The sequence below is a fragment of the Cetorhinus maximus genome, chromosome 20 (assembly GCF_964194155.1).
Source record: "Cetorhinus maximus chromosome 20, sCetMax3.hap1.1, whole genome shotgun sequence".
NCBI lineage: Eukaryota > Metazoa > Chordata > Chondrichthyes > Lamniformes > Cetorhinidae > Cetorhinus > Cetorhinus maximus.
Genome location: NC_135898.1, coordinates 54,743,966 through 54,767,134, shown reverse-complemented (window position 1 = coordinate 54,767,134; position 23,169 = coordinate 54,743,966). Strand labels below are relative to the sequence as shown.

General features: G+C 45.1%; 1 protein-coding gene across 2 annotated transcripts in view; it reads right to left on the bottom strand.

Moving 5' to 3' along the window:
* nrap (nebulin-related anchoring protein) overlaps window positions 1–23,169 on the bottom strand; it is a 119,492-nt gene that overhangs the window by 56,444 nt on the left and 39,879 nt on the right. For both annotated transcript variants that reach the window (XM_078564700.1, XM_078564701.1), the window contains 7 exons: window positions 22,404–22,502; window positions 21,976–22,080; window positions 10,335–10,442; window positions 8,273–8,380; window positions 7,652–7,849; window positions 6,502–6,606; window positions 3,769–3,867 (listed from right to left, as the gene is read on the bottom strand). In XM_078564700.1, coding sequence (XP_078420826.1) covers window positions 3,769–3,867; window positions 6,502–6,606; window positions 7,652–7,849; window positions 8,273–8,380; window positions 10,335–10,442; window positions 21,976–22,080; window positions 22,404–22,502 — 822 coding nt within the window. The remainder of the gene's footprint in view (window positions 1–3,768; window positions 3,868–6,501; window positions 6,607–7,651; window positions 7,850–8,272; window positions 8,381–10,334; window positions 10,443–21,975; window positions 22,081–22,403; window positions 22,503–23,169) is intronic.

The following is a 23,169-nucleotide window of genomic DNA, read 5'->3' as shown; positions in this document are numbered from 1 at the left end:
AGGCATGCACAGTTAACAGCGTGATGACGTCAACTATGACATGTCTTTGTTGTTCCTTTTAAGCTCATCACCAGCCCTTTGGGGTGAGGGGCCTACAGGCCCACCCCTGACCCCTGAGGACAACACCGATCAGAACATACCTGCGTCACACCCGCTCTCTGAAGCAGGCACCAGCGCAGATACCAGCACCTCGATGGACATTAGATTGCTGGCTACTATCTTAGTACACATAGGTGAAGGCACTTCACACTCACTTGAGGTGCAGGCGGAGGCAGAGAGTGCCCAGGGCACTGGCAGTCGGAGGACTGCTGGGGACCAGGAACATGTTCAGCCGGTGGTTGATGATGTGTCTCTGGAGTTGTCCCTGAGGCAGCAGATGCTGGAAGTCCAGCAGAGTGTGCGGGAGGATCTGGCAGAGATACATGAGGGAATGTGTGCCCTGGTCTCCATTGTGGAAGAATCCTTGCAGAGCATGAGCACTGTGTTGGCCCTCATGGCCGAGCGCAATGCCTCCTCCATTGAGAGATTGGCGACTCTCATGGAGAGGCTCCTCCAGGAGCTAAATCAGGGGTTCCTAGGGACGCACTTGGACCTGCAAGCCCTCACACCGGCAATGACCTCAGGTGGTCATTGCCAGTGTGTGAGATGGATGTCGTGCCCACTATCCCAGCTCGGTGCCTGTCCATCGATGGTGAGCAGGGAGGTCCGGAGCGACCTCACGTTGGCACACGAGCTGCCTGTCGTCTCTGTGGGCTCCTCTCAGAGCGCTCCAGATGAGGGCAGCAGCTCCTCCGCCCCTCTGCCAGTGACTATGGCATCTGATGAAGCTGCAGCGACTGGGGAGATGCCAGCCGTGGCACTGGCCGCTCCCTCCCAGGCAGGGCCAGCACAGGCTCCATGCCAAAGTCATCAAGGCCAACACGACAGCAGAGTGAGCAGGCTGTCTCCAATGCCGGTGCCAGCGAGGGGGGAGCACCTAGATGTAGCACCCTCAAGCAAAAATTTAAAGCACCTTAATCACAACATGGCCTGATCATGGGTGATATTTGTCTCCCCTGTTTTTCCATTCAGTGCTTATTGGTGTGATGGAAAACACATGTCAATGTTAACTTGTAGAATGTATGCCAGGCACCATTTCAATAAATGTGTTTTTGTGCAACTGGCCTCTGTATGCTTCATTTGTTCTGTAGGTGCAGGGTAGGCCATGATGTTATGATGGGCATGTGTCTCCTGAAACTTTATTGCAAAGGCACAGAATATATGTTGTTGACCAAGGAACTGGTCCAGTCAGGGATTGAGTATGGAGCCTGCAGTCCCGGCATGTGGAAGTGGTTCTTATTTGGTAGTCTAGCTGAAGGAGCGTTGGATCAAAGTGTCCCGGGTGTCCCTGCCTCTCTGGAGGTTACCCAGGTCAGTGTCCATACCCTCAGCGTTCTCCTCACCATTCTCGTCCTCGGACTCACTACTGGACTCATCACTGTTGCCTGAGCAGCTGCATCAAGATCTTCTTCCTCCACTGCGTCCCCCACTTTACAGTGGCAGATTGTGGAGAGCACGGCATGCATCCACTGTCAGTGATACACAGTCTGGGGGGTACTGGAGTGCGCCCCCTGAACAGTCCAGACATCGGAAGCACATCTTAAGAAGGCCTATGGTTCTCTCCACCACTTCCCCTGTGGAGGTGTGGCTCCTGTTATACTGCTGCTCAGCCTCTGTTCTTGGGTGGCAGAGAGGCATCATGAGCCACCTTTTGAGGGGATAGCCCTTGTCACCCAGCAGCCATCCATCCAGCCAGGCTGGAGCACTGAAGAGCCTCAGCACCTGAGAATGTCTCAGGATGTAAGCATCATGGGAGCTGCCAGGGTACCTTGCACAGACTTGTAGAATCTGCATCCTGTGGTCACACACTATCTGCACGTTCATGGCGTGGAATCCCTGTTGATGAAGGCTCCCAGCTCACTCACTGGTGCCTTGATGGCCACATGTGTGCAGTCGATTGCACCCTGGACACGGGGGAAGCCAGCAATGGCCGCGAAGCCTCTGGCTCGCTCTGTTTGGCTGGCCTCGTCTGTACGGTAATGAATGAAAGTCAACACCCGCCTGAACAGAGCGTCCTTCACCTGTTTGATGCAACTGTGACAGCTGATTGGGAGACTCCACAAAGATTCCCCACTGACCCCTGGAAAGAGCCGGAAGCATAGAAGTTGAGGGCCACTGTGACCTTTAGAGCCACTGGCAGGGGGTGTCCACCCACACTGTTGGAGCTGATCTCAGGGCCGATCCTCTGACAAATGGAGATCACTGTCTCACTTGAGAGACGGAGCCTCCTTTGGCATTGCATCTCAGACATATTGAGGTAGCTCCATCGCCGCCTGTAAACCCTGCCAACAGGATAGTGGCGTCTTCTGCGGCCCCTTCCACCTTGGACTTCTTGTTAGCCCTGGGCCCATTGTGCCTGTACCTCTCCTCCCACAGCTCCCTCCCCTGAAGGCTGAATAGGGACACCTGGCCTCCTCCCCCTTATGGCCGTCTCTTCCTCCTCAGAGGAGGTGCCTCCAGTGGAGACCACAATCCCATTCCCATTCCCAGGGTAAGAGAAGGCTGTCTGATACCTGGAAGGCCCAAGTGGTGTGAATCCTCCAGGGGCCTGGAAAACAACAGAGTCCTGAACTGAAGCCTCTTATTTATGTCAAAGCAGCTCTGAAGTGAAATGAAGATGTTCTGTTCACACAAGCAAGCAGCAGCAAGTTATATCCTAAACTACAAACCACTCACATTTACAAACCCACTGACCCCTCTTCTCCCGCCCATGGATGAGGTTTTTGAAATTGTAGCCTGCCCGTCTGCCCACTTAGCCCATGTGACGGCCTGAAAATCGCACGGACTACGTAAACTCCGAGACAATTGGTGTTTCAAGGGCCTTAACTGGCCACTTAATTACTGGCGAGTGCATCTCCATCTCCATCGCACGCACGCCTAGCGAAATATTGCGAGAGTGCGTGTTGACATCAGCACGCTCGGCCAACATCAACGCGCTTTATTTCACACTCGGGCGTGTCAGGTGCGCGTCTGCCCACTGAGCTAAAAATTCTGGCCTATGTGTGTAAAAGTGTTTCCTAATTTCATTCCTGAAAGGCTTGGCTCTAATTGTTAGACCACGCCCTCTAATTCTAGACACCCTTACCACTGGAAACTGCTGCTTTCTATTTACCTTTTCCGTTCCCCTTAATATTTTGAAAACTTCTTTCAAATCACCACTTAACCTTCTAAATTCCAGGGAATAGAACCCTAGTTTGTGTAACCTCTCCCCACAATGTAGCCCTTGGAGTTATCATTCTGGTAAACCTATGCTGCGTTCCCTCCAAGGCAAATATATCCTCCCTAAGGTGTGGTGCCCAGAGCTGCTTATTGTATTCCGGATGTGGTGTTACCAGGGCTTTGTATAGTTGAAGTATGAATCCTACCCCCTTGTATTCTAGTCCTCTGGATATAAAGGCCAGCTGCTGGTATTAACTAGGCATAGTTCTGAAGGAATTCATTTCTAAGCGTCTTATTTTTTGCACAAAAATTGATGTTTGAAGCATTGAAAAATGAAGAGGTAAAAAACTCAAAAACAGAAACTATTATATGCTTGGAAGTAAACACTCAAACTTTTTTTTTCAAACTTTTCCTATTTGATCAGCTTTGTTTATGGCTGTGGCACACATCACTCTTTGAAATACAATGTTTCTTTCATAAATGATCTCTCTTCACCAGTGCAGTACTCACATCACTTTGCAAATCTTGGCTTCTCTTGGCATGAATAATCTGCGGAGTGTCTGCCACACTTGTGAATTTTAACGCATCAACTCTCTGTCTGTACTTTTTCTGCCAGTTAAAAGAGTGCATTTTAATCTCTGACAATAGTGAACTCGGATTTAAAGCAAGTCAAACATCAATTAATGTACATCTAATCGAGTGTAACCATATGCATGCTAGACTTCCATTTCAAAAAACTACTATTAATCAAAATTAAATGTGCTCAGAATCTCTTCTTCTAATGGTTTCTGTTTGAAGTGACCACAGTGTTGACTGGACATCTCACCTTTTCATTAAAAACTCAATAAATGCTGGCCTCCCCAGTGAAGCCCACATCCCTTAAATAATTTTTTAAAATTAAATATTGGTTATTGGGATGATTTGCCACCAGTAAGTAAACATCTCATTTTTCATTTTCTCTTTTCAGTGTGATTTAAAAAAAATACTTTTTCCACATAGTTGCACATGTATTTCGTATCAGCCTCTTCACCAGTCTGCCACTGCAGCATAATAAGCAATCTATCTGCCAGATAGCAACAGAAAGTTGTCATACTGTCTTGCTGATAGCAGGGCTTAATTGCCCGTGGCAGATGAAAGACAGAACAAATATTGTTTTCCACCTGCTTATATTCGAAACAATAAATGAAGGCGGAAATTCGGATAGCCCTATATTAATATTGCTGATTTATTGTCTTTCATACTGCCTTGATCCTTCTCTAAACTTCAACATTTAAGAGATCAGAGCCTTGACAATCATCTTTTTTTAACCACTGTCATCAGATTGAAATCACAGGTGCCTGTATCTAGTTACTGCGAGTAGGGAAATATTATGGCCATTCTGCAGAACGTAGACTGTTCTTATAGTGCAGCACAGTTCCCTTACTGTCACAGCCAGTTTGGAACTGTGTGCATAGAAGAACAGGAGCTTATAAAGTGCAGAAGGATACAATAAGAAAATGGTCATCAAAACTGAAATGAAAGGATGATGCAAGCAAGGGGAAAGCTACGCTAGTTTCAGAAATTTGATGAAGAAGAAATGCGACTGAATAGCTAGGCAACAAAACAAAGTAATGTTGGCTACAATGAGGGAATTAAAGGGTTATTTCAATCATTCACACCTATGCCCTGTGTAACAGGTTAGCCCTGCTGGTAATCTGAATCAAAATGTGTTCAATAACCCTGCACAATTTTATTTGTACGTTTCCTGTTCATGCCTATGGAATGGGACTCCATCTTTTATGAATAATTCTGACACTTCATCAATCAGCCCCATTTGCATTAGCTGTTTCCAGATGAAAGCATGTGATACAATCAGGTCTCTGTTCCTTCTCTTAGTTAAGGCAGCGAATGGGCTAATGCAAATTGATTTCATCGCTTTAAGAATTTAGTGTGGGCCTTGAGCAGGATACTGGTAAAATAAAGAATCTCGTCACTCATTATGTTTTTAAATATTATCTAATATGTGATAATGTTGGTATTCAAATGAAGACACACTTCCTGAATAACTGGCAGTTCACAACTTCAGGCTTGAAAATACAATAGCAGCCAAATATGGTTTTGAAACTGCTTGTGATATGATTTGTTCTGATGAAGGATTCCATCAGAAATATTAATTAATTTATCCATTCTCTTTCAAATAATGACTGACTTGCTGTGCACTTCCATTATTTTTGGGGTTATCTTGTTTTCATTTCAACAGCGTTTTTTTAACCCAAGCTGCAAAGCCAGGTTTACAGTCCAGCAGTAAATTGAAACCTCCCCTCCCACACCATATTGGGTCCCACTCCATGCTGTTTAATCCACATCATTTCATGCTTTATATTAAATTCACTGATTTCACACATGACATCTGTCAGTTTCAACAACCACAAATATCACCATCTTTCATAGATGCTTGACATTAACCCAGGCAAACTCTTTCAGCTTCCAGATGGGACTCACTTTACTACTCTTATGTCCAGCTGTTGACAATTTAGCAATTGTAAAATTGAGCTGGTCTGTTCTTACCCAATAATTTATATTATGACAACTGATTATCATCCATTCCACAAATGCTGACTTTTCCTTACCCACAGAAAGTTCAGAGACTCAGAAATTATTCATTTTATATCAGAAATATGGTACGGCAAGTTGTGTCAATTTTTACTAATCTCATTGTTCCCAAGTTATTATTTTATTTATATCACATGTTAAGATGATCTAATATATAATTCAATAAATAAATGCAGGTAGGTTATTGCTTCCAGTACCCTGGAGTCACACGGTAGCGTCAGTACCATTGCTAGGTTATGAGATATCTTGTAGAACATGGTCAGTCCCTGGTGGGCTCGTGTGTGATCCACGTGTGGAATGAAATCTTGTTGTGCAATATTAATAACAAACTTGGTAATACATTTGCATACAATTTCTCAGAATGCTATTTTGCTAAAGTGTCAATGCATTTAAAATAAGCTCTTTAACACTTGTTAAATGTGAATGCATTAATGTGTTAATTACCAATACTGTACATGCACAACTTCAACCCATTTATCAGCTATGATGGCACAGCTTTAACTGCCTGCAGATTGAGAAATAATTGCATGTGAATTCCCATGAGCAAACAACTGATCAGAGTCGCTATCAGAGGAAATGATTCAGTCAAGGCCAGTGTCACCGAACTGACCGAAAATTACATGTTTAATTCTTGGCAATTTGTTTTCTCACCTCACTCAGAATGTCCCCTGCTTTCCTAGCCTGTTCCACATCCAGACTTCGTTCTGCATCCCATCCTACTCCTTTCATCCAAGTCAGGTCTGCTCTGTATTTACGCTGTAGTTTAAAAATTAAAAAAATAATGGCTTCTCCATTAGCATTTGTAATGCTGCTAACAATAAACAAAACCCAGTTGATAAAACATATCGTTGTCTAAATTGTACAAATGAAAGCAAGATCTCAAATACAGTATTCAAGCTGTAGCATAGAGCCCAGCTCTTACACCGCTGAAGTCTTTGTAAAGGCATTTATAGAGGGTATATGCGCCTCCTAGTATGGAACTACCCATACAGACCATTATTTGATCTGACCAGTGATCCCGGTGGCGATAAAGTAAATATAAATGGTCTCAGCAACCTTATAATAGCACAGTTTCCAGTTCATAACAACTTTCCTGTGATCCTTGCTAGAATGGTGTGTTGCGCTGCAGTTCGATGCCTCCACATCAAGTCACTTGTCAATGTCTAACTTTACACAATAAGCCATTTTTGGAGTGAGGCACCTGATGACGGAACTTTACTTAACTTTAGTATTAGGAGAGACAGGAAGGGGAAGCAACAGGAAAATATATTTACTTATTGGAATATTCATTTAATTTAATAAAATGGTTATGTTAACTTTCAATTGCTAGATATGAGCACAATATTCTTCAACATATACATCAGTTTCAATATAATATTCTGTCATTCACGCCTCCTCCAAGTGCATCTTTTGTTTCTTGTTCCATTATCACTCCCTTACTCTGAGTACTAACTTTTTTGTCATTTACTCTCCTACATCTCTGCACTACCACACACCTTCCCTTTTGTTCTTTTTCCACCTTCCCTCATTTCACCTGCTTAAAACTTATTACATTTCTAACTTTTGCCAGTTCTGATGAAAGATTATTGATCTGAAATGTTAACTCTGTTTGTCTCTCCGCAGATGCTGCCTGACCTGCTGAGTATTTCCAGCGTCTTCTGTTTTGATTAAAGAAAAAATGGGTTCAGTCCCTTCTATACGTTCAAAGCAAATAGCTTAAAATATTAATTATGTCGCTTCATTAGGGCGTATATGATCAAATAAGCAAAGCAGACACAATTTTGCATCATCTTGGCCCCACCTCACTCTGTAATCCATAGGCTTTCTTTGCCCATTTAACTTTCATGTCTTCTGGCACCAGCGTATATTCATGGAGCCTCTTCCTGTATTCCAAGTCACTGGCCAAAGCCTGCGCTTTCTTGGCATGTGTCAGGTTCACCATGTCCAGTGGTAGGTGGAATTTGGTGTTTGTCTCTGCAAAGTTCTTCTTATACTCTATCTATTTTAAATAAGAATATATAGCCATTTTAACAACAACAACAACTTGCATCTATATAACACCTTTGATACAGTAAGTGTGAAGACACTGAATTATGAACTACATACATCTGATATAAGGTGCATAATATTTTGGAGTAACAGTGCATTTTCTTAGACACATGCTTTCTAAGGTTACAAATTGACTGTACATTAACCAATTATCAACTTAACAAAATATTCAACATTTTGAAAATTTTACTTCAGTCAATTATATAAAATTCTCATTTTTAAATAAAAGAGAACGAGTAGGGAAAATATGATGCAATGTCCATTGGGGGGAATATTTAGCCTCTGATGGCTAATGTGCTAATCCATAATGATTTTAAATTGCATATTGAACTGAAGTAAATAATGGGATTTTGATTTTTCTTATCTAATATACCTCACTGCTCATCTTGGAAACCCGCAGAGAATGCAAGGTCTTCGAATCATACACTTTACTTCTCATTGCTTTACCCTTGGTTTTCTCATACGCTGCTTTGTATTTTATCTTTCAAACAACAGAGGAAGAAAAAGAATTAAATTAAAACCTGTAGCAGTCGGCTGGTGATAAAAGGCTAAAATAAATGATTTAAACATGTTCGCAATGTTGCAAGCCTGGAAAAGATCGTTTGCCTTCATTATGATATTCCGGTGCCTTTTATTTTGACAAGGCCTGTTTATTTAAAACAAGTTAAAATAGTGGAGATGTAAATGTCATGCAAAGACGTTAAATGTTGTACATTAATACCGGAAACTATCATTTCTCGTCTGTTCCAAGGTGTACCAAGTGCAGGTTGCATGGTGCAAAGAATGTACCAAATTCCTTGTAGAATTTATATGGTGCATGTGAAATTGAGCAGGCCGTTCTGTTAGAAATCATTATTACAATAATAACTTGAATTGCTATAACACCTCCAACAGAGAAAAACATCCCAAAGCACTTCACAAGGTACTAAGGGTGGAAAAATGGACACTGAGCCAAAAAAGGAAAGATGAGCGAAAGCTTGGTCAAAAAATGCACTGAAGGAGGAGAAAGAAAATGAGGGATTTAGGACGGCAATTTCAGACCTGGGTAGGAGAAGGCATCGTCACCAATGGTCTGGCTAAAGAGAGGGTGTGACGCACAAGAGGCTGGAATTAGAGGGAAGGAAGGATTGGAGTGCTTGATGAGGTCACAGAGATAGGCAGAAGCAAGGCCATGGAGGGATTTAAATGCAAGGATAAAAATGTTAAATTCAAGGCATTGGAGGACTAGGAACCAATGTTGGTCAGTGAGGGTGGGGTGATGGGTGAGTGCAACTTGGTGCGCGGAGCAGAATTTTGGATGAAAGCAAAATACTGCACATGCTGGAAATCTGAAACAAGAACAGAAAATGCTGGAAAAACTCAGCAGGTCTGCCAGCATCTGTGGAGAAAGAAACAGAGCTCTGAAGAAGGGTCGTACGGACTTGAAACGTCAACTCTGTTTCTCTCTCCACAGATGCTGTCAGAGCTGCTGAGTTTTTCTAGCATTTTCTGTTTTTGTTTCAGAATTTTGGATGAGTTGGTTTATGGAGCTTGGATGATGGAACAGATAGTTAGGCGAGCATTGGATAGTCAAATCCAAAGGTGCCAAAAGCATGGCTGAAGATTTCAAATGCACATGGGCAATGGGCTGAAGGATGAAGAAGTGTGATGTTGCTAAGGTGGATCTAGGCATATTCTGTGATCAAGTAGAAGCTCAGGGTCAAATAGAAATCCAAGATTTTGAACAATTTCCTCGAGCTTGTTCCACAACTAAATAAAATCATGGGGGCTGATTTGTACCTCAATTCCATTTAACCACCTGTGATCCACATCCATTGAAATCATTACCTAACAAAAAGATGTTGATGGTCTTAAAGCTTTAAATTAAACTAGTATCCACATCCTTCTGGGAATATATTTTTGGATCTCCACTGCCTTTTATGCGTCAAATGCTTCCTAACTAAATGGCCAAACTCGAATTTGTGCCCCTTTGTGAATTGCCCTATCGGAAAAAAATGGTTTCTCTGCACGAACAAATCTCCTTATAATTTCAGGCAACTGAATTAGATAATGCCTCAACCCTTTAAACTCATTCAGAAATCATCATCTTATATTCTATTTTATCACAACGTTGAGATAGTCAGAAACTTGTGACCCAGTTTTTGTGTGGGTGGCTTTGATGACTTTTTCACAGAATCGTGGATACATAATGTGTTTCACTGTAACAACACTTTTCCAGAAATATATTCCCACGTTCAATCCCTGGAACCATGAGGTTTCTTCACCAGGATGAACAACAATTAGTTGTCAACGTTCATTTATTTTTCAGCTACCATCAATTCACCCAAGTACAATGTGCCTGGTGGAAAGACACCTACAATACCTATGGAAACGGGTTTGTACTGTACAGCACATAAGGTTACGAAAGCTGATGAGAGAGGAAAACAGTAACTTACATCGCTTGCCAGGTTCCCAGAGGCTTTGGCAGCTAGCAGGGCTATCGAATCCAGCTTCATATGAAACCCTTTGCCCTTATTCTTTGCCCAGAATTCCTTGTACTTGACCTGAGGGCACAGATTTACTCAAATTATATATTGTGCATATTTGTGTAGGTATTTCGATTTGTACATATAAGATTGGCACGCTAGAGACAGAAACAGTATTCCATAAGTCAAAAATAATCAACTCTTTAAATTGCAGGACTATTGGGAGAGAACGGGGTTGGGGCTAATTAGGAGTTCTTTCAGAGAGCCGGTATAGGTATATGGGACTAATGGCCTTCTTCTATGTAGTATGTAACCATGTTATTTTTTATTACATTTGATGTCAAATTTTGTCATCTATTACTAGGGCAATGTTGTTTTGTTGACTGCTATCCATTAAAAAAAGACTTGCATCTTGCACAACCTCAGGATGTCCCAAAGCACTTTACAAGAAATGAAGTACTTTTTGAAGTGTAGTTGCTGGTGTAGGAAAGGCAGCAGCCAATTTGCACACAGCAAGCTCCCACAAACAACAATGTGATAATGGCCAGGTAATCTGTTTTTGTCATGTTGATTGAACGATAAGTATTAGCCAGGACACCAGGGATAACTCCCCTACTCTTCTTCAGAATAGTGCCATGGAATATCTTATATCCACTTGATAGAGCAGTAGGACTTGAATCCACAGCCTTCTGACAGAGGCAAGAGTGCTACTAACTGAGCACGGCTGACACTAAGCCAGAATTTTTGTGCAGATGGACAGGCTCTCCAACTCTGCGAAAGTGGTGACAAAGCCCAGAAGTCCTATCCCCACTGGCATTTTTGTAGTTGGGGTGGGGGTGGTGGTTGGAGGTGGGTTGTAATTTACACATCCATCATTCACGGAGACCAATGCATATGTTAAAGTGCAGCTGCCTCAGTCAGATCTGATATTCATTAGTGGGATATCCAAAACACAACTTGTGCATGTTAGACCTGGTAGGAGAAGGTCTAAAGCTGCCGGAGGCCTTTGGAGAGGAAGAGGAGCCTTTTGGATATGGCCCCGGGTCACCTTTGGGAAAGGTAAATTGCCCTTTGGGAGAGGTAAGATGCCCTTTGGGATTATTAAAAGTAGACATGAGCATGTGTAAAAAGTACATAAACTCATTGGAACTGTCAAGCTCATTGAAACTGTCAAGAGAGTTGTCAAAATAATTGTCAAAAGAACTAGCAAAAGAACTGTCAAGCATTTAAATGTCCTGCTGTTTAAATATTAGAGAAAAACTGTCTGCAGTGTTTTTAAAAATCAGTGCTTGCTATTTCACTCTGTCAGTTGACAGAAGCCTGAGGGTTATCATTACAGGATTAGTGCTGCATGACTGATTTCGCAACCTATCAATATCACAGTGGGGTGCCTGTCAGTTCAGTTTGATTAACAGCTCTAAGCATTTATAAACTATTTTAAGTGGGACTAGGAGTGTGGATGCTTGTTTACTTAAGGTATTAAAGGGAATTAAATGTAGTGAATGGGATTTTATCAAACAGAATGATTTTTTTTTAAATAGTGAATTCATCAATAGATGCTTAGAACTTTATTTAACCTTAGCACGTGTCCTGAGGTCTGTCCATGGTGAATACTGGGTGAGTTGGCATGGTAGGTGTAAGGGCAAAGGGTGGTGGGTGGGGGGTGGGCATGAGATTGTATGGGTTGGTATTGATGGGGCATGGGCAGTGTGTGGGGTGTGAGGGGTGAGGGCTGGAGGGTTGTTTTTTGTTTTATTCGCTTTTTGATATCTTCGACAAAGTGCCTGAACAAGAAAGCCGGCCTTTCACCCAGCCCACCTCTGCACCTGGCAGTCTCAAACTCTTCCCAGAGTCGCCCGCCATGACTCCCACTTTCACATAGACCAACCCCCCTACACCACCACCCCCCACCACACCAGAGGAAAATCCGAACTTCTGGGGCATCCTTCCCCGGCATGGGTTTGTGGAGCCAGGAATTGTCCCGACTCTGCGTTCCCGACCTTAGAGCGGAAATTCAGGCCTAAGTTACTAAATAGGAAAAGGTTGCCCAGAATCATTTATCTTTGGCCCTTCAGCATCCATCTCAACTGAGAGAATTGAAAATGGAATCTTGAATTCAATCAACTCATGAAATGCTGCTTACCCAGAGGTTCACTCGTTTACATCTCATCCAGAGCAGGATACATTTTCAGAGAACGCTGGAAGTATACAGCAGGTCAATCGCTGGGTCAAAATCCTGGAACTCCCTTCCTAACAGCACTGTGGGTGTACCTACACCACATGGACTGCAGCGGTTCAAGAAGGCAGCTCACCACCACCTTCTCAAGGGCAACTAGGGGTGGGCAATAAATTCTGGCCCAGCCAGCGAAGCCCACATCCCGTGAATAAAAAAGAAGTCAGAGTTATTCTGATGGAAGGACACACTCAGAAGCTATCTCTCTCTCTCAGATGCTGATAAATCAGTCCACCACTTCCAGCAGTTTTTGATTTTAGTTTCAGATATGGTTCATTTGTGGGTTTTCTCTTCTATTTCTCAAATCGGTTAGATGCTTGTGAAGGAATGCAACAGGATAACTAAGGAATGCAAACATTGATTGATGATTTAGGATATTTTTAAACACAATCCCACAACAAACCACATGTCGCTTAGTTACAACAGTCACTGTTTTGAACGGGAGAAATTCTGGAAGCTGATGGTACAACTTTTGCACTCAGCCTATCCCAACGCACATTGGGAACTATTGAGAGAAATACAAAAGATATTTATAGAACATGCTTGCACAGCCAGTATTTAAAAAGACTTGCATTTATATGGTGCCTTCCACAACCTCAGGGTTTCTCAAAGAGCTATACAGCCAATGAAGTGCTTTTAAAAAGAGTACGACAAAATCTTTCTGGTCACCTGGAGGCAGGTTTTGAGGGTGGTACGGGGCAAACTGAGGCGAGCCTGGCAGAGGTGGGTGAACATCAGCAGCAGCCTGGCAGCAGTGGGCAGCCAGTAGCGGACACTAAGGGCCTATGGGATGGGGGAGAACTCCACCAGGGTCTTCCCAGCTTCAGAGCAGCCTCCTGGTGTGTGCCGACCCTGGCAGCTCCTTTGAGGTGACCTCCCAGTGGCAGGCCGCATGGCCATCATTCCCAGAGGCTCCGTGCCTCAATGACACTGCCGGAAATACCGTCCAGGGATAAACAAATCCTCCGGAACAACTTTCCTCCCAGGGGCTTAGGAGCTTCATACCTCATTATTTTTTTAAATTAATGCACACTGTTGAGAGAGCCACCGTTTTGAGATGCCCTCCTGCTCTCCTTGCTGCCTGGGCAGTATCCACCTCTCCCAATGGATCTGCAGGCCTTCAAAAGCTATGGGCCCTTTGAATTGGCCTGCAGCCTCAGCGACCCACCCACCTTGCCGAATTGGATGGTAAACACGGAGCCTGCCAATTAGGAGGCCACCCCCCCCACCGCCAGAAGATTGCTCTGGAGTGCACAATGCAGGCCCTTGTGGAATTAGGATCCAGAAATGGTCCTGAACCCAGGAAAAAAGACCAAACATCACAGGAGTCTGCCCATAGTCTCTGATGTAATGTAGGGAACACAGCAGGAGAAGTCCCCCACTTTTCTCCCAAACAGTGCCATAGGGTGCTTTAAATGCTCCTGAGAGGGCAGGTAAGGCCTTGGTTTTATGTCTCATCTAAAATACAGCACTTTGCTCCCTCAGCACTGTGGGGTATCCTAGTGCCAGGTAGGATTTTGTGGTCAAGGCTCTGGAGCGTAACTTGAATCCACAACCTTCTGACTCAGAGCCACCCATGAGCCACAGCTGACACCTATTGATGTATTTTAAACGCTACATAGATTCAGTGTTTAAAGGGTTAACCAGAATGCTGAATGAGATCTAATTAAGTGGCAAAATACAAATAGTGTAGTTATTTAAATTCTACTGCAATCAAAACAGGTACAAGAATAAGTGAAAGGATACTAAGCTATTCAAAAACACAAGTGCAAAAACATCGAAGTGGAACCTTACAGAAAAATACATACAATCTGAGTCACAACGCTTGGGATGGTGTTACAGTAACTTTAATAAATTAAACAGCAGAACACCTTTTGACCACAGAAAACTTGGAAAATGGGTAAGTGCTGTGTAGCAGCAGGAACTGATCAAACAGGAATAACAAACGTTAAGGTGCTGATTATATAGAGTAAGGCTGCCATCTTCTGGCCCCTTGTTAGTAATACACTACTTTGCACCAAACAAATCAGACAGAGAGGTTAGTATTAGTTATCAGCTGGCGTTTGCTGCAGTTCTAGGGTTTCTCCACCATGCTTACCGTTTCACATACACTCACCCTGAATCTGTAAAAGGAAACTAACACAAACTTCAACTGCACCAGGACACATCCCCACTTCCGAAGAGGCAGGGACATCCCTCTGGATTTGCAGAAAAAAAGACATCAGGAGACATAGGACGAAATCGTCCATGTCCGCTGGCATCAGGTGTGCTCAGCGGTGTGAGTGGACAATATGGCGAGGCGGCCAAAATTCGGTTTCACAACGGCGTCAAACCAGTTTGTGATTGTTCGTTCAGCCCATTAATGGTGGGCCGTGTTTCCCGCCATCAAACATCGGGAACCTCATTGTAAAGTATCTGCATGTCATTATAGGGCTAGCCCGCCGGAATCATCCCCCCTCGCTGGAATCATCCCCCCTCGCTGGAATCATCCCCCCTCGCCGGAATCATCCCCCCTCGCCGGAATCATCCCCACTCGCCGGAATCATCCCCCCTCGCCGGAATCATCCCCCCTCGCCGGAATCATCCCCCCTCGCCGGAATCATCCCCCCAACGCCGGAATCATCCCCCCTCGCCGGAATCATCCCCCCTCGCCGGAATCATCCCCCCTCGCCGGAATCATCCCCCCTCGCCGGAATCATCCCCCCTCGCCGGAATCATCTCCCAACACTGGAATCATCCCCCCAACGCTGGAATCATCCCCCCAACGCTGGAATCATCCCCCCAACGCCGGAATCATCCCCCCAACGCTGGAATCATCCCCCCAACGCTGGAATCATCCCCCCAACGCTGGAATCATCCCCCCAACGCTGGAATCATCTCCCAACACTGGAATCATCCCCCCCTCGCTGGATCGTCCGCCCACGTCGGCGTGATTGCACTCCGACACGTTTCACAACTGCACATAACTGACGTGTACCTGGTGACCTGCACTTCACTCGGGACTTTGAGGTTTGTTTGCCTACCTTGCTTCGAGCAGCACTCACAGTCATCAGCGCCAGGCTTCACAGACAGGACCACTGCACTTTTAGGGGGGCTCACAGGCAGGTCTCTACCTACCAGACCAGCCATAAGACGGGGGTGGCTTTTCAACAGCTGCAGGGCTAGGGCTTGCTTGGGGAAGGGGGTGAAATGGCCTCAGGCAAGGGAAGAGGCTACAGGGCAAGGGCTGTACTGTGGAAGGGGGCTAGCCCAGGGTGTGTGTGGGGACCCATGTTGATCTGTACAAGTGGCCTCAAGATGGTGAGGGCTGAAGAGGCAATCTCCACAGGAGATGAGGCCAGATGACATGTGAGGGTATGTGTGAGAGAATGAGTGCTGATGTCCCTTGAGCTGGCAATGAGTGTGATGCCAGTGAATGTGTGATGGGCTCGAGTGTGTGAGTTTAGAGTGATGAGATGGTTGCCATACCCTAGCTGCATGGATGAAATTATTCATTCTCTATCTACACTGGATAGCCAACCTCTTCTGTGCAGCATTGGCACTGATCACCACTGCCATCGCCTACCAAGCCAGAGTCTACCACTGCCCCTCCTACAGCCAAAGCAAGGTAGAGGACATCATGGCGGTCCTCCACAGCATCCAGAAGATGCTCGAGGGATGCATTACTAAATCTGAGAGCTGCAGTCTTCTTGCCTTGCGGGGCCATGTCTTACTTGCAGCAGTCCTGGGCTGGGAGCACTGAGAGGTGTGTGCGCGGCTACACTTTAAATGTGGCGCCTGGTATGATGAAGCGGCGAGGTGATGGCATGGCGGGAAAATCGGTGACTGCCCGCCATGGAAATGGCATGTTTCCTGGGATTGCATAATTTATGCAACGGGTTTGGGACGATACGGTGTGAGAAGCTGATATTGCAGCCGGCGGATAAAACGTTCTTTTTCCCACCCGCTACCTCGGTTAGTGTAAATCTGGGACGATTCTGCCCACAGCGTACAGAAATTAAGAGGAATTTTTCCCATTTTGACCTCATCATAGATTGAACAAAATTTCGGAACCTAGAGTGAGTGAGGGGGCAGGGGGCGCTGGGTGGGACTGGGCGCTGTGACATTGATACATTTAGATGTTCAATTCACAGTCATTCCGTACAGGCGGTTTGCGATTAAACTGTAACTTCTTTACAAAATGTTTCTCCTTTCAAACTGAATTCAATTATCCTCTGACCACTCATATTTAAATGTTAGATTTATGAACTAAGTCTGCCCAATTACTCAATACTAAATGGACTATGGTCCACCATCCTGTACCAGAATTATATCCTGTGCATAATCAAGATATAACTGCTTTCTGACTGAGCAGGATTATGTCTACGTAGATTAGTGCGCAGACAGTCATTTTGCATTGGCAAGAGGACAGTGTGTTATTTATCAGGTACCCCTTCCCTCAGGTTTAAACTTAAGCAGTAGTAATGATCCAAAAAAATGGGTATATTGCTCAACTAGCTAAGCAGATAGATGCACTTAAACCATGTGACTTGATGGCAAGATGGAGAAGTGTTTCATCTGTGTAGAGATTGGCGAGAGTAGCCCCTGCTGTTTCCTGTGAGCTTCCCCAGGACACATCACCTTCAGTCCCTGTCTTATCACCAGGACAGCCCAGCTAGGAGGGCGATTGAACAATAATATCTCCATAACAGTAAAACAAAATGACAGTGTTACTAAAGTATCAATCAAAGATTCTGCTGCACTTAATACTTTACCCTGCTTATTAATAGGATTTACCTTGAACATAAAATACTTCCTCTGAACATTCTTTCCCCTTTCATCGTGTAGAGGAATGTTCATGTTGGTATGAAGCGCCCAGTATAAACGTTGACAAGCACTGGTGTGGTCAATCTGTACACGGCTGGTTATCAGACATACTTTCCCATCACATTCACCATTCTCCAGGAAATTATAAGATATTTGAACTTTACGAAAACTCCGTATACTCATAAAGAACAGTGAAAACCTGGTTGGAAGGTAAAAGGGAACCGTGCTCCAAAATGGGGAAATTTCAGCACCAGCCGCCCAGCAGACATTACCCTGTGGGGGGGAGGGGCAGTTACAATGAAACGGGGGCATAGTCACCAGCTTCCTACTCTGGTCTGGCCAACTGCAATGTTAAATTATCAGTGATCATGAGCACCCACCCAAAACTGGACACACCTCCATATAAATATGCAGATTGGGTTCCCATGGCACCACAGGAAGGGACTGGTCTCAGCAAGGGGAGCAGCAGTAGCCTCCCCACCATGTTAAAGCTATGGGGAAGTTGTTGCTTGGGCTTAGGGATTCCCCTGCCTCAGGATTCCCTCCCCAAAGTTCCCTGCCAGACGCCAATTTTTGATCACTCCCCTTATTGCCAAGGTCTGTTTCCTCAGGTCCTTGGTGGTGCCCCACATCCCCCACCCCCCCCACACCCCCCCCCCTCCAACACCCCCTGATTTTAAAGGGTGGGCAGCTGTTGCCCTACAATTCCAGTCCATTTTGGATGGGATGTCAGCCATTCGCATGCCAGTGCGGCTCAGCCAATGAAAGAGGCAATCGACAGGCCTCAGCCACATTCACTGGACATAAATCAACCCCCATGAGTGGAATTACCACTACCCCCCCCCACCCACCCAGAGGGAAGTTTCGAGGCAGGGGGGGAATCGGGCTGGAGGGTGTGGGGTGGAGATCCTGCCCCCTTCCTGAATCCCCCTGATCGAGCTCTGAGCGGGAAGGGTCAAGGGGAGATGGTGGCATAGTGGTGATGTCACTGGACGAGCAATCCAGAGGCCCAGGCTAGTGCTTTGGGACATGGGTTCAAATCCCATCATGGCAGCCGCTGGAATTTATATTCAATTAATAACTCTGGAATTAAAAGCTAGTCCCGGTAATGGTGACCATGAAACCAATGTCGTAAAAACCCATCTGGTTCACTAATGCCCTATAAGGAAGGAAATATGCCATCATTAACTGGCCTGGCCTATATGTGACTCCAGACCCATAGCAAAGTGGTTGACTCTTAAATGTCCTCTCCTAGCAAGCCACTCAGTTGTATCAATTGCTACCGAAATGTCAATAAGGAATGAAACCAGGTGGGCCACCCAGCATCGACCAAGGCACTGGAAATGACAATCGACTCTGCAAAGTCCTCTGGGGGCTTATGCCAAAATTGGGAGAGCTGTCTCACAGACTAGTCAAGCAACAGCCTGACATAGTCACCCTCACAGAATCATACCTTGCAAACGATGCCCCAGACACCATCATCACCATCCCAAGGTATGTCCTGTCCCACCAGCAGGACAGATCCAGCAGAGTGGTTTACAGTGGAGATGGAGCTGCCCTGGGAGTCCTCAACATCGACTCCAGACCCCATGAAGTCTCATGGCATCAGGTCAAACATGGGCACCTCCTGCTGATTACCACGTACCGCCCTCCCTCAGCTGATGAATCAGTGCTCCTCCATGTTGAACACCACTTGGTTGGGGGATTTCAATGTCCATCACCAAAAGTGGTTCAGGAGCACCATCACCAACTGAGCTGGTCGAGTCCTGAAGGTCATAGCTGCTAGACTGGGTCTGCAGCAGGTGGAGAGGGAAAAAACCTACTTGACCTCATCCTCGCCAATCTACCTGTCACAAATGCATCTGTCCATGACAGTAGCAGTGGAAGTGAGTACTGTCCAGTCCTTGTGGAGATGAAGCCCCATCATCACATTGAGAATACCCTCCATTGTGCTCTGTGGCACGACCACTGTGCTAAATAGGACAGATTTCGAACAGATCTAGCAACTCAAAACTGGGCATCCACGAGGCACTGTGGGCCATCAGCACCAGCAGAATTATACTCAAACAATCTGTAGCCTCATGGCCTGGCATATCCCCCATTCTTCCATTACCACCAAGCCAGGGGATCAACCCTGGTTCAATGAAGAGTCCAGGAGGGCATGCCAGGAGCAGCAGCAGGCACACCTAAAAATGAGGTGCCAATCTAGTGAAGCTACAACACAGGACTATTTGTGTGGCAAACAGCATAAGCATCATACGATAGACAGGGTAAAGCGATACCACAACCAATGGACCAGATCTAAGCTCTGCAGTCCTGCCACTTTCAGTCATGAATGGTGGCTGACAATTAAACAACTCACTGGAGGACAAGGCTCCTCAAATATCCCCATCCTCAATGATGGGGGAGCCCGGCACATCTGTGCAAAAGACAAGGCTGAAGCAGTTGCAGCCATCTTCAGCCAGAAGTGCCAAGTGGATGACCCATTTGGCCTCCTTTCGAAGTCCCCAGCAACACAGATGCCAGTCTTCAGCCAATTCCATTCATTCCACGTGATATCAAAAATCGGATGAAGGCACTGGATACTACAAAGGCTATGGCCACTGATAACATTCCAGCAATAGGACTGAAGACTTGTGCTCCAGAACTAGCCGTGCCCCGATCCAGTAGAGCTATAATGCAGGCTTCTCCTCGGCAATGTCATACCTAGCACAAAGGAAGATGGTTGTGGTTGTTGGAGGTCTGTCATCTCAGTCCCAGGACATCACTACAGGAGTTCCTCAGGGTAGTGCCCTAGGCCCAACCATCTTCATCTGCTTCATTATTGACCTTCCTTTCATCATAAAGTCAGGAGTGGGGATGTTCGCTGATGATTGCACAATGTTCAGCACCATTTGCGACTCCTCAAATACTGAAGCAGACCATGTCCAAATGCAGCAAAACCTGGACAATATCCAGGCTTGAGCAGACATATGGCATATAACATTTGTGCTACACAATTGCCAGGCAATGACCATCTCCAACAAAAGAGATTCTAACCATCTCCCCTTGACATTTAATGGCATTTCCATCGCTGAGTCCCCTACTATCAACATCCTGGGGTTGCCATTGACCAGAAACTGAACTAGACTAGCCAAATAAATACTGTGGCTGCAAGAGCAGGTCAGAGGCTGGAAACTTGGTGGAGAGTAACTCACCTCCTGATTCCCATCACATCCACCATCTACAAGGCACAAGTCAGGAGTGTGATGGAATACTCTCCACTTGCCTGGATGAGTGCAGTTCCCACAACACTCAAGAAGCTTGACACCATCCAGGACAAACCAATCCACTTGACTGGCACCCCATCCACCACCTTAAACAATCACTCCTTCCACCACCGACGCACAGTGGCAGCAGTGTGTACCACCTGCAAGATGTACTGCAGCAACTCACCAAGGCTCCTTGACAGCACCTTCCAAACCATAACATTTACCACCTAGAAGGATAAGGGTAGCCGACACATGTGAACACCACCTCCTGCATGATTCCTTCCAAGCCACACATCTTCCTGACTTGGAAATATATCGCCATTCCTTCACTGTCGCTGGGTCAAAGTCCTGGAACTCCCTCCCTAACAGCACTGTGGGAGGACCTACACCATATGGAATGCAGTGGTTCAAGAAGGCAGCTCAGCACCACCTTCTCAAGGGCAATTGGGGATGGGCAATATATTCTGGCCCAGCCAGTGAAGCCCATATCCTGTGAAAGCATAAATTTAAAAAAGGTCAATTGAGGCACTTAAGTAACCACTTAAGGACCACTTACAGGCCACATCCCATGGCCACTGGTATTCTACCAGCAGCGGACAGGGGACTCATCATCCAGGAAAACCACCCAGGAAAACCTGTTGCCTGCAGCCTAGTTGTTGGGGTAGAGGTTGTCCTTCATTCTCAGGCACTCTGTGCCCGATCGAGGGATCCAGCACTGGGAGGGAGGAGGTTCCCACAGAAAGCGAACCGCCCCCCCTTGCTTTTGATCCTCTTACCCGTCCCTTCCTGCTACTCCCACCCGACATGTACTCGCCTCTCTAAGGATCCAGCGATGATCCCTCCTGTAGGCCCGGGGCTCCCAGTGGAGAGCTGTTGGCCTCTGATTGGCTGGTATATCTTGGGGGTGGGTTTTCCACCCTGCTGAGGACGTAATTCAGCGGCAGGCCAGCGCTGCCCAGGTAAGTGCCCGATTGCCCTGAAATAGCATTAAACCTCCCGAAGAAAGCGACGTGCCATTTCCGTGGATTTTCCAGCCAGTGGGAGTGCTCCCTGTCGCCAACATTAAATTTCGCCCAATATGTGAGTTTTACTCCACGAAACCCAGATTCTATTGCCCAAGCTGTTAAGAGGAATACTGATCTTAAAAACAATTTATGATATTAACAGATACAATTTTGCAAGGTTTTGACTGCAGTTAGAAAATATTCAAAAACTGATGGAGACATGAAGAATAACAGTCAGATTAATGTTCAAATTAATAATATTCTCTTTTTTACAATCAAACACCAAATTCCAATGTTGAACAACCATTGATACTTACATCACTGTACAGATCAGCATTAGCCTTGGCCTTAAGTAGATGTGGCACTTCGAGAGGCAATGTGTACTGGGTTTTGGTCTTTTCATATTGTGCCCGATAATTCAACTGTAAGTAAAAAAACAGAGGCAAAGGCTTAACATTTGTGTTAAACAAATTGCATACAGAACAGGGCATGCTAAACATATCTATCTAATTGAAAAATGTTGGTGGTAAATTTTCTCTTTGTGCCTTCTTCCTACTGAAAATCTTTGCTAAAGGTGAAAGTCAATCTGTGCTTAAACAATATTTTTGCAATGCCTCTGAAAAATCTTCAGTTAAAGGGAATGGTTTTAAAACAATCACTGCACCCCCACAGCTGGAAGTGCTATCCGAGGTAATTCATGGGACCCCCACCTCCTCGTATTAATTCAGGTACTTTCAAGACTTACATTGCTTAGTTGCTTCGCATTAATTCTTGCTTGCACTATCTCGGGAGTGTCTGTTACTGATGTGTACTTCAACTTCTTCACATGCTGCCTGTAGTACATCTAAAAGCACAAGCGGATATCCAAAGAAATATGCAGGTGAGAAAAGTCATTTGAAACAGTAACAATGGATGCCACACATAAATATCAGAAAATAATTTAATGAAAATTAGTGAAAATACTCCGTAACCCGACTATCGCTTTGTCACAACAAAACGTGAATTATGGAATCATCGAATTATATAACATAGATGCAGGCCATTTGGCCCATCAGACTTGTGGCGGTTCTCTGAAATATCTACCTATTTAGTCCTATCCCCCTTTCTTTACATTTACCTTCCAAATATTTATTCTTTAAATATCTATTATTGATTCTGTGTCTTCCGCTATTCCTGATAGAATAGTTCATATCCTAAGAATGCTTTGGATTTTTAAAAAAATCTCCTAATCTCTTCACTCAAGTTTAATTTTTGTTCTCCAGTTAATGCATCACTCTCCAATGGGAGTAGTTTTACTGAATTCACCCTATAAGAGATCCTCATCATTTTTAACATTTCCATGATTTCCTCTTGACCTTCTGTTCAGAATGATTTCTTAATCTCTTCCTATAGCTAAAGTCTCCCTTGCCTGCTATCGGGAGTAGTAAGTCTGCTCTACACCTATTCAATGGCCTTGACATCCTACCCAAAGTAAGGTGCCCAAGGCTTGTTTTTTTGGGCGGGGGTGGAGG